Source organism: Pelodiscus sinensis, chromosome 3, assembly GCF_049634645.1.
Source record: "Pelodiscus sinensis isolate JC-2024 chromosome 3, ASM4963464v1, whole genome shotgun sequence".
Lineage (NCBI taxonomy): Eukaryota > Metazoa > Chordata > Testudines > Trionychidae > Pelodiscus > Pelodiscus sinensis.
In genome coordinates this window covers 7,561,617-7,573,768 of record NC_134713.1, presented here as the reverse complement: position 1 = coordinate 7,573,768, position 12,152 = coordinate 7,561,617, and the positions used below count along the sequence as shown (strand labels likewise).

At 42.0% G+C, this 12,152-nt stretch overlaps 1 protein-coding gene across 5 annotated transcripts in view; it reads left to right on the top strand.

Annotated features, from left to right (window-relative positions):
• LOC102455312 (beta-defensin 5) overlaps positions 1 to 12,152 on the top strand; it is a 47,379-nt gene that overhangs the window by 21,978 nt on the left and 13,249 nt on the right. For 4 of the 5 annotated variants that reach the window (XR_012902447.1, XR_012902445.1, XM_075923327.1 and 1 more), the window contains exons 2-3: positions 9,097 to 9,316; positions 11,371 to 11,501. Coding sequence is in view for 2 of the 5 variants with exons in the window: in XM_075923327.1 (XP_075779442.1) it covers positions 9,259 to 9,316; positions 11,371 to 11,501 (189 nt within the window). In the remaining 3 variants the exon portion in view is untranslated. The remainder of the gene's footprint in view (positions 1 to 9,096; positions 9,317 to 11,370; positions 11,502 to 12,152) is intronic. The other variant, XR_012902446.1, reaches the window with a different exon arrangement.

The window sequence follows — 12,152 nt, the reverse complement described above, 5'->3', positions numbered from 1 at the left end:
GCTGGTACAGAGACAAGTCTAGAGACTAGGGTGGGAGCACATATTTTCTGAAGAAATAAGTCCTGGCTAACCTTTCTTGAATATGGAGAGATACATGTGCAATGCACCCGGGGGCAGGGCCGGCCCCGATCACTCAGCAGGCGCACAGAAATGGCCTGGTGGGCGCCATGGCACCCGCAGGCACCGCATTGTGGACCACTGGTCTATATATTATGGAGTTGCAAGGTTGGGGTTCCATTTACAGGCAAGCTGTGACTTTGCGCATCTCCTCAGAGCACAACATGAACCAAAAGAATTTGTTTCATTTACGAAACAGATGAAAGTATCAATACTATCTCATTTCTCAGAGGGGTAGCCGTGTTAGTCTGAATCTGCAAACTACATGCATGACTACATGCATCTGACGAAGTGGGTCTTTGCCCACGAAAGCTTATGCTCCTACACTTCAGTTAGTCTATAAGGTGCCACAGGACTCTTCGTCGCCAATACTATCTCATTGTCACACAATCAGTTGCATAGAGGCTGGTGGTTTAAACATCCATGTATCAATTAACATGCCCTTGTGGTTTAGTATTCCCTTTAGTTTAGGTCTACTTTTAAAAATGAAAAAGTGGAATTTGATAGCAGAAAGTGATAGAAACAGAGCCCTGTCGTCACCAGAAGACACATGCTCACCTCTCTGCAAGGTGGTTTAACAATAGCTTGCTTTTGTTAAAAGATGATATGCAGTCTGTTGTCGGTAACTGCTGTTTGCCTTTTGGAGTATTCCAGCAGACAGCTCTCTACAGACCAAATGTATGGTGCTTCAGGCTTCCATTGAAGCAGGAGCCAAAGATTTTAGAAACATGGGAACTTCTCCCAGATTCTCAGGGTATGTCTACACTACAGAGGTGTTTTTTTTTTTCAGAAAAACAGCATTTTTTCCAAAAAAACTTCAATTACGTCCACACTGCAATTGTGTTCTTTCAAAAAAAATTGAACAAACCGAGGGTTTTTTCTGATATTGGTAAACCTCTTTCTACAAGGAAGAAGCCTTTTTCTGAAAGAGCTCTTTCGGAAAAAAGCGTGAGTGGATGGGGAAGAGGAAGTTCTTTCGCAAGAAGAGGAAAGAGGAAAAAGCACAGGTGCCCTGGTGGCCATCCCACACATAGTAATATCAGCATACACGTGAGAGAGCGTCCATTCAGTGTGGATGCTATTTGTCGAAAAAGCAGATCGCTTTTTTTATGCGCTTTCTCAGTGAGACATAGCCTCAGAGATGTGTCTTAGAAAATCAACAATCTGGAATACCTTCTTTCTTAAGCAAAGAGACCCTCAGATTGCATGTTTATATCCACAGAAATGGGAATTTGGGTTGATTGATTTCAGATCAAAAGTTGCGGGTGGAATTTCCCCATTGCTGAATGATGACTGACACAGTTTGGCTAATGTAATGTAGTTGTAGCCATGTCAGTTGCGGGATATTAAAGAGAGAAAGTGGCTGAGTAATTTGAAAGCTTGTCTCTCCTTTCTCCCACCAACAAAAGGCTGACCCAACAAAAGATTTTATCTCACCTAAAAAACATTAACAAGCACCTTAAGTAGGACGCTTACCTTTCTCATTAGCAAAGTGATGACAATACTACTGCCCTGATTAAGAGGTGTGGTGACATGACAAAATAAATTAAGGTCTTTGATGTGCTCATGTGTTTCATGTGTGCGGGCCTCATATAAACTCTATATAAATCCAACACTGGGGGTTTATTTTGCCCATTGCAACAATGCACTGCAGCATTTTAATAGGAATAGTTGGATGTAGCTCAAGACAAGAGGGAAAAACTGGGTTAACAGGTAAAGGCTAGATTTTTAAACAAGGGCCAGGGGTATAGCTTCACTTTACAATAGAGTAGAGGCACTAATAAAGAGGGAGCTGTAGAGTCCTTGTGTTATAGAGGTACAATAACCCCACTAAATATTATCCCTTCTTAGGTGAGACTGTCTCATATAACAGTTTTGCTGGTTATCTGCCACTTTAATTAAATCTTGGTGTGTCCAATTTCTGAGTGGTTCTCAACATAACTCCTGTGCGTGGAAGTGGAGTTGTGTGGAGAGTTACGTGTGTGGATTGGGGGAGGGAGGAGTTAAAACTATTTTCATATTTTTTTTCACTTAAATGAACATCTGCTGCTTGGTTAAGGAAATCCAAGTGGGTGCTAGCAGTTCTTTAAAGCACAGTAAGAAAAGCCTCCAAAAATCAGGCCATTTAATCCAGCTCTGCCTCTTTCTTTCACTTCCTTTGCCTGTGCTTTGAGATATCCCAAGTCTCTGCTTCCCAGAACATAGGAGTGGGTGGTAGGGGATGGGTCACTTGATCATTCCCTGTTCTGTTCATTCTCTCGGATGCACCTGGCTGCCATTGGCCACTGTTGGATGACAGGTTACTGGGCTAAATGGAACATTGGTCTGACCTTGTATGGCCAGGGCTGGCCCTACCATGAGGTGAACTGAGGCGGCCGCCTCAGGTGCCAGATTGTGGGGAGGCGCCACTAGGACCCAGAGTGTAGACAATTGTGTCTGCTGCTGGTGCATATGTAGGTAGCAGAGCAGTGCCGTGAGAGGAGTAGAACAGGAAGAAGGCAGAATTAAGATCTTTCAAGGTTTTGGCCCAAACGAGGAGCCTGGGGGCGTCATTTGAGCTCCCCGCCTCAGGTGCCAAAATGTTGTAGGCCAGCCCTGTGTATGGCTGTTCTGGTGTTTCTTAAGAAATACATACACAAGAAATAATAATCTCCAACAAGAGGCCGGAATTCCTTCTGTCCATGTACTTTCCATTTATTTTGAGTTGTAATAGGGACAATTGGGCTTTTCTGCCTTCTGACATCTTCAGATAAACAACCCTCTATAAGTGATAGGACCAGACCAATAGACACATACTCTGGTTTGGAGGAGGAGGGAGGAGAAAGATAGGAGGGGCTTGTTAAGGGAAGGATACAACATGTACTAAGGAAGAATTTTAAACCATTTTCATTTTTAACAGTATCAATTATTAAAAGTATTTTCAGGGAAAATTTCTCTGGTTATAGATTCAGAGACCCCTTGGCTTTTCAGCTCTGTGGTTGAAAAGTCTTCTAGCAAGTGTGCCTACCAGCAAAAGAAAGAAGATAGCACTTGATTTTCCTGATGTTCCTAAGGAGCACAATCAACAATACATGAGTAAATGAATAAAAACAAGCCCTCCCCAAAAGATCATGCTTAAAATACCCTTCCAATCTTCTCCTCACTGTAAAGAGGCAGAAAAGAGCACAGCCCCAATGTAATTTTCTCCTTGAGAACTTTCCTGCACTGTCTTGGGTTAAATATCTACAGGGAATTAGAAAATATGTGACCTCATGCATAAAGAAGTGCCATGTCAGTCTACTAATGGAAAGGGGCTCCTATTCGTAAGAAGATATCGAAGGCTTAACTCTCTAAGGGGGGCTGTCCAGGCCTCTTTGAGAGTCAGAGGAGGAATTGTCTACCAGCCACCCCATGGAAACTTTGCGGAACCCATCTCCTCAGGATACTGTGAGAGAAGGGTGGGAGGTTTTTCCAAGGATGGGAATCCATTGGCTACGTCTACACTGGCCCCTTTTCCGGAAGGGGCATGTAAATTTCAGCAGTCGTCGTAGGGAAATCCGCGGGGGATTTAAATATCCCCCGCGGCATTTAAATAAAAATGTCCGCCGCTTTTTTCCGGCTTTTAAAAGCCGGAAAAGAGCGTCTAGACTGGCCCCGATCCTCCGGAAAAAGTGCCCTTTTCCGGAGGCTCTTATTCCTACTTTGAATAAGGAATAAGAGCCTCCAGAAAAGGGCACTTTTTCCGGAGGATCGGGGCCAGTCTAGACGCTCTTTTCCGGCTTTTTTAAAAGCCGGAAAAAAGCGGCTGACATTTTTATTTAAATGCCGCGGGGGATATTTAAATCCCCTGTGGATTTCCCTACGACGACTGCTGAAATTTACATGCCCCTTCCGGAAAAGGGGCCAGTGTAGACGTAGCCTTTGTGTTTAGTTTAATTTTTTTTCACAATTCCAGTGGAAAAATGCAAGATCCAAAATGGATTCCAGCATCAGGGGACCTGGCCACACATGGTTTGGCAGGACCAACTTCAGGCTTACAGGAGAAGCAAGACTGTTTACAGATCCTTGTCTCAAATACGGGGCCCATCGTGTTCCTAGTGGCTCTCATTTATCAAGTCTAGATTAGTGAACAGGTTTCATATTACGAATTTCTAACTTCCAGTATAGGAATGATACATGCAGTTTCAAGTTTTCCTGTGATATTTTACGTGAAATATTTTGCATAGAGAGTTCTCCAATTATGTATATTCATAAGCATATTTTCATAAAGCATGGAGAGTGGGCATGACGGGAGGTATGTTTGATTTTTGTGTAGGAGAGTGTTTATTTTTTCTGAAGCACGTCACACAGACACACACACACACACACATATTCTCCAGCTTCTCTCAAAGTCAAGCCAGGTCCTCAATCGGTCAACTAGGCACCAATTAAGACAGATCCTTGGGTTCTAGTCAGCAGCTGGGGAGCGATCCAATTGAAGCATCACAAGCAGTGGGGATTGTGTGGTCTACTAAAACCATTATTACAATTGTAAACTTTCACTGTAAATACTCTTCGTCTGCCTACAACCCAGGAAAGAGCATTATCTGGACTAATCAGCCGGTCAGCATACTGCCTGACTACAGTGAGGTGGGGTGAGTTGTATCTGTTATTACATTGCCACCACCCTGCAATTAAATGTAATCTGATTTTAAATGGTTTTTGTGAATGCACAAAGAAACATGTTAATTAAACCAACCACATCCATGTTGTCCATTAAAATACGTATCAGACCCTAATAAAACACTTCGGGTATGTCTACACTACCACCCTAGTTCGAACTAGGGTGGTAATGTAGGCATACCGCATTTGCAAATGAAGCCCGGGAAATTCAAATCCCGGGCTTCATTTGCAAGTGCGGTATGCCTACATTACCCCGATAGTTCAAACTAGCGGGGTAGTGTAGACATACCCTTCTTCAGCACTAGTCTTAAACGGTAAAAATTGCCATCAAATTGATTATGACCAAGGGTTGAGAAAAAAACTAAAAAAAAAAAAGTTTTCAGATGCTATTTTTTAATAGAAATGTGGTGATACCCACTGGCTGAAAAATTCTAAAATCTAAAAGGGTACTTCTACACAGCGGGGCTATTTTGGGATGCTGGAACTATCCCAAAATAGCTACCCTATGTTTTTTGAATGCGCCCACTATTTTGAGATAGGTCTTGAAATGGCAGGCATGCTATTTTAGCATCCCTGTAACCCTCATTCCACAAGGGTTAAGGGATTTCTCAAAATAGCAAGTTATTTCAAATTTTGGCGCTGTGTAGACTGGCCAGATTTCAAAATATGCTATTTTGTAATTAAATTGAAATAAGATACACTATTTGCATAACACAAATTGTGTATTTTATTTCAAGTTTAGGGGAGTGTGTAGAAGCACGTAGAGAGAATGAGGTAGATTTTCTAACAATTCTGATTGAAACTGGAGGGTGGGGGGAGAAGGGAAAGGTGAAGGAACTTCCTTGAATTAATTCTCAGAGGGTATCTTTAGGGGGAAAAGTCAATCTTCATTTAAAATTTGTCATGAATGGGAACCCACCACAATCTTTATTAAGTTGTTCCGTTGGTTAATTATTGTTATAGTTCAAAATATGCACCTTGTTTCCAGTCTGAATTTGTCTATATTTAACTTACAGCCATTAGATTACATCATGTCATTTGCTATTAGATTGAAGAGTTGATGGTAAAATAATTGTTCCTCACATAAGCATTTATGAATTGTGATTACATCAACCCTTAACCTTGTTTAGCATGAGGAAACCTTTTGAGCTCTTTGAATGAATCACTTTATGGCATGTCTTCAAATTTGTTAATGATTTTCATGATTTCTCCAGCTGACTAATGTCTTTCTTGACTTATAAACACTGTAAATCCTTATGTAATTTTATGGAAGATGGGCCTTAAGATTTGCAATTCTAATTAAGTGCCTTGCAGAAATGAGTCTTTGATAACCCATTCAAGTATCATTCAAAAACATGAGCTGTCTTTGAAATAGAGTATCCAGCTAAAATTAATGAATCTTCATTTGCCTTTTGATTTTCTATTTGGATATCTGTCTCTCTCTGGCTGAGTAGTTGATTATATAATGTGTTGACAAGAAATGAATAGTAGATAAACACCTTCTAGCTATAATAAACTGGGGGTTCTTCTGCTGTGGAAATAGACTGCACACATAGTTCCTCCATCCCCTGATAGAAAAGTTAGAGTAATCTAGAATCCAGTAGAGTGCAGATTTCAAACCAAAATTTAAGAAAAGTAATACAAACTCTACTAGCAACACAAATTAACGCCTGTCTTGGCTTGTGAAAATGAGGCATAATAGAACTTATGAGCCTTAAAAAGCTCCTCATAAATTAAGCTGAATGATCTCATAAGAACATAAGAACATAAGAACGGCCGAACTGGGTCAGACCAAAGGTCCATCTAGCCCAGTATCCTGTCTACCGACAGTGGCCAGCACCAGGTGCCCCAGAGAGGGTGGACCGAAGACAATGATCAAGTGATTTGTCTCCTGCCATCCCTCTCCAGCCTCTGACAAACAGAGGCCAAGGACACCATTTTATCCCCTGGCTAATAGCCTTTTATGGACCTAGCCTCCATGAATTTATCCAGCTTCTCTTTAAACTCTATTATAGTCCTAGCCTTCACAGCCTCCTCTGGCAAGGAGTTCCACAGGTTGACAACACGCTGTGTGAAGAAGAACTTCCTTTTATTAGTTTTAAACCTGCTACCCATTAATTTCATTTGGTGTCCTCTAGTTCTTCTATTATGGGAACTAATAAATAACTTTTCTTTATCAGCCCTCTCCACACCACTCATGATTTTATAGACCTCTATCATATCCCCCCTCAGTCTCCTCTTTTCTAAACTGAAAAGTCCCAGTCTCTTTAGCCTCTCCTCATATGGGACCCGTTCCAAACCCCTAATCATTTTAGTTGCCCTTTTCTGAACCCTTTCCAAGGCCAAAATATCTTTTTTGAGGTGAGGAGACCACATCTGTACACAGTATTCAAGATATGGGCGAACCATAGTTTTATACAGAGGCAGCAAGATATTCTGGGTCTTATTTTCTATCCCTTTCCTAATAATTCCTAGCATCCTATTTGCCTTTTTGACCGCCGCTGCACTCTGTGTGGAAGTTTTCAGAGAACTGTCCACGATAACTCCAAGATCTCTTTCCTGATTTGTCGTAGCCAAATTAGCCCCCATCATACTGTACGTATAGTTGGGGTTATTTTTCCCGATGTGCATTACTTTACACTTATCCACATTAAATTTCATTTGCCATTTTGTTGCCCAATCACTCAGTTTGGTGAGATCTTCTTGGAGTCCCTCACAGTCTGCTTGTGTCTTGACTATCCTAAACAGTTTGGTATCATCTGCAAACTTTACTACCTCACTGCTTACCCCTTTCTCCAGATCATTTATGAATAAGTTGAAAAGGATTGGTCCCAGGACTGACCCTTGGGGTACACCACTAGTTACCCCTCTCCAATCTGAAAATTTACCATTTATTCCTACCCTTTGTTTCCTGTCTTTTAACCAGTTCTCAATCCAAGAAAGGACCTTCCCTCTTATCCCATGGCCATGTAATTTACACAAGAACCTTTGGTGAGGGACCTTGTCAAAGGCTTTACTATATCTACTGGATCCCCCTTGTCCACATGTTTGTTAACCCCTTCAAAGAACTCTAATAGATTAGTAAGACAGGATTTCCCTTTACAGAAGCCATGTTGACTTTTGTCCAACAAATTATGTTCTTCTACATGCTTCACAATTTTATTCTTTACTATTGTTTCGACTAATTTGCCCGGTACTGAAGTTAAACTTACCGGTCTGTAATTGCCAGGATCGCCTCTAGAGCCCTTTTTAAATATTGGTGCCACGTTGGCTACCTTCCAGACATTAGGTACGGAAGCCGATTTAAAGGATAGGTTACAAACCACAGATAATAGCTCAGCAATTTCCCATTTAAGTTCTTTTAGAACCCTTGGATGAATGCCATCCGGTCCTGGAGATTTGTTAACATTAAGTTTTTCTATTTGTTCCAAAACCTCACTTCAATCTGGGACAGTTCCTCAGATTCTATGTCAGTATCGCTGTCCTGGTCAGGTGGTCGGTAATATATCCCTACTGCTAATTTCTTATTATTGGAGCATGGAATTTCTATCCATAGCGATTCTATGGAACATGTTGATTCACTTAATATTTTTATTTCATTTGATTCTACATTATCTTTCACATACAGTGCCACTCCGCCACCCACCCGGCCAGCTCTATCCTTTCTATATATTATAGACTTTATACTAGGACTCTTAGATATTTAAAAAACAATTTCCTGGCAGCGATTTAAGCTGCATCACTTCTTCTCTCTTTCCTGAGAGAAATCGAGTAAGGGCATTAGAAACTTGAAATGCCACCGGCTTCCAGTTCTTTGATTCATCAACATTTGATGTCTGTTCTTTAGACAGGTAAGGTAAAGGCTAATGTTTTTGGTGGAGGAAAAGAAAGAGAAAACTCCTTTCACTAACTGTGAAATTCCTCAGTTTAGATATACATGAAAAACAAGCAAAGAAAAATACCCGTTCCTGGCTTAAAGTGTTTACAATGTTATTTCGTTTGTTTCTCATTTTAAAAAGGATGTTTACAATTTTATATGTTGGCAAAATAGTAACATTAACTATATACGAGTAAAATATCGATAAACATACAAAACAGATACACAAATGCCAACCCCTTCTGCCAACGTCTCACATTACACGTGTGTTCTCCAATTGCAGTCTGTACTAGGGACCTCATTTCAATGTGATAGGTATCTTTCCTTTGACTTCAAAGTGCTTTTGACCAGGGAGTTGTAAATACTCATATTGTAACACCGTAAGCCAATTGTTAATATTAATATTTGATTAATGTTTATAATTATTAATATTAATATTTAGGTCACTTTCTTATTACCAGATGGCAACATACACTTAATAAATTGGATATGTTTCAAAACAAAATTTCACCAGATCTGAATTTCACAATCCCCAGCAGCCCATAAATAGAGACTCTGCATCACCCGTGTATCTTGGAGTCTCTTCTCTCTGGTGACGTTGAGTTCCCAGCCAAACATCAGTCATGAAGATGCTCCACCTTCTCTTTGCTGTCTTCTTGCTGGTTCTGCAAAGCGCTCCAGGTAAGAGCATAATGATATGAAGAGACTGTCCTGAGATATCCTTATATTTTGTATCATATTTTTTCAACTCCCCCCTCCCCCCCTCGCTCATTGAAGGGCTGTAGGGCTTACACGTTTTGCAGCAGAAAAAGTCTTGGGATCAGAAAGGTGATCCAGATCAATTCTGTTTGGCTGAACTATAACCAGCAATAATACCCCCAACAGTTGACCTAGCGGAGTTCCATTGGGATTGGTTCTTGCTGCTACAATATTCAACCTTCTTATCAAGGACCTTAACCCCTCCCCCCCCCAAAAAAATCATCACCTATAAAGTTTGCAGGTGACAAAAATGAAGGAAAAGGTCAGTGATTCAGATTTTTCTCAGCTGGTAAACTTGACATAGGGAAATAATATGTGTTTTCATATAGCTGAATATAAATATTTGTGTAAGGGGACTGTTACCCCTTACTAAAACTCTGTGGGAGTTTTTTGGTTTGCCAGCTTCAGAAGGGGAAGGATTCATGAGACTGACAGACCCCAGAGACAATGGAAAGCAGTCAACACTCCAGCTCAGCCTGACTGACAGGTTGTACGCGGGGATTGTTCTGGCTCTCTCTGAGCAAACAGAGAGCTGAAATAGTAGTGCAAGCTGTGTGAAGAAGTCCTGCAGCGACAGAACCAGACACAGACAGCCCAAGGAGTGCAAGCTGTGTGCAGAAGAAGTTCTGCAAAAACAGAGAGCTGAAAGAGTAGTGCAAGCTGTGTGGAGAGACAGTCTTGCAACAGTAGAGCCAGGCATACACAGCTCAAGGAGTGCAGACCCTGTGTTGAGCAGCAGACTGGCAGTGTTCAGAGAGCCAAAAGGAACAGAGAAGCAACACAAGGAGCTGGAACTGGCCAAGCAGCACAGCCTGCAGCTGGATGTGGTGAGCAGCTGGGAACTGCAAAGTGTGGGGAGAGGCTCTGGACTGGGAGAGGGGTCTGGCCACTTAGAGTTTGAGGCTGTGTGGTCACTGCCAGAGCAAGTGTGTACAGCCTGCAGCCCCCTCCCCTGCAGCACATCCAAGGCCTCTAAGGGGCCTCTAAGGAAGAGACTGTGGACTGTCCTTACACTCTGCAGGCTGCTGTTTTGATGTCCCTGTGCTACAGAGCAGGGCTGTGTATTCTCATTTAACCATTCTCATTTTTTCTTATTGTATTCTTTTTAATCAGTTGATGTTTAATAAATTGTATTTGCTTTGAACCTTATGAAGTGATCACTGGGCCAAGAAGGCCTGCAGTGTAAAGAGAGCACCTCGGAGTGGGGACACCCTAACTCCTGCCCCTAGTGACTACAAGGTCGGGGATTAAGCCCCAGGAAACCTGGGCCCAGCCTTGTTGGGGTTTCGAGGGCTCTGCTACTCAGGAGAGTGGAGGGGGAGCCCTCAGGATCAGGGAGGCCGTGGGGTAAAGGAAGTGGGAGCGGGGACTCAGATCCTTTCGCTGGTCCATTTCACCGGGGTGGTATAGAAGCCAGGAAAGTTCCCCACAATAGCGGGACCATTCCCCCGCTTACATTTGAATATTGGGGGGAAAGCATATCACATGATGAGACACTGCAAAGATTTGGGGGCTGGGGATAGATAATCAACTGAACATGAGCTCCCAGTACAATGCTGTGACCAAAGGATTAATTCAAATTTTGGCTGTATAAAGAGGGAAATCTTAAGTTGGGGTAGGATACTTTTCCATAGCAGGATGTGTATTTGCCACATCCTATTATGACTACTTCGAGAATACTGTCTCCATTTCTGGTGTCCACAAGCCAAGAAGGATGTTGATCAGCTGGAGAGGATTTAGAGAAGAGCCATGAAAATTATTAAAGAATTAGTATATATGTCACATAGTTATTAATTCAAAGAGCTCAAAATGTTAACATCAACCATTAATCTTACCTTTCATAAGGTAATCACAATTAATAATGCTTATGTGAGGAACAATAATTTTACCACCAATTCTTCTAGAGTTAATGGGAAATCTGTCTCTTATTTACCCTGCTGTGGGAATGAAAATAAAAAGTCTTTCTCTCTCCACAGGGCGCACCCACTGTCCTCCTGTGAATGTCAAGCAATGTGTACATTCTGGGGGCATGTGCTACGGAGTATGTTCTCCTCCATTTACAGATTTTGGAAGCTGCGGTATGGGGATCTCTTGCTGTAAATGGTTGGTAAGTGCAGGACCCACCAGGTGGCTAACATGGAGCATAGAGAACATTTGGGTCTCTAATCTTGACAGCTGTTTAGTGAGCTTGAAGGCTCAGAATAGAGAACCCTGGGGCAAAGGAAAATGTTATGCTGTGCTGATTCTGATCCATCCGGGATTCACATATTAGAATGACCTCCCAGCTGCTTTACCTTTGCTGTCTATGGCCTGTACACTTCCAGAAAAAGTCACCACAGTTCTCACCCTATAACATGCAGCCTCGCCCCTGGACAGTGCTTACATGGAGGGTAGCATACAAACAATTATGCATGCCACATGCATCCATGTATTGCTGTTGCTCTCCTCCATGTGCTTTTAAAGCGCTCTCTGTTACCAGCTTGCCATCACGTGAACAAGGTCTATGAACAGATTCTGCCATATGGAGACATTGGCGTTTCATTTTAGAATGGGCAAATCAACAGGGAAGGACAAAAGCAAAGCCCCCAGGAGAGAGCATGAAGGGTGTGTCTCCTTTCTATCAGGCTGTGTCTACACTGGCATGAATTTCCGGAAATGCTTAAAACAGAATACTATTCCGTTTTCAGTTATTCCGGAAAAGGAGCATCTACATTGGCAGGCTGCTTTTCCGGAAAAGCCCTTTTTCCGGAAAAGCGTC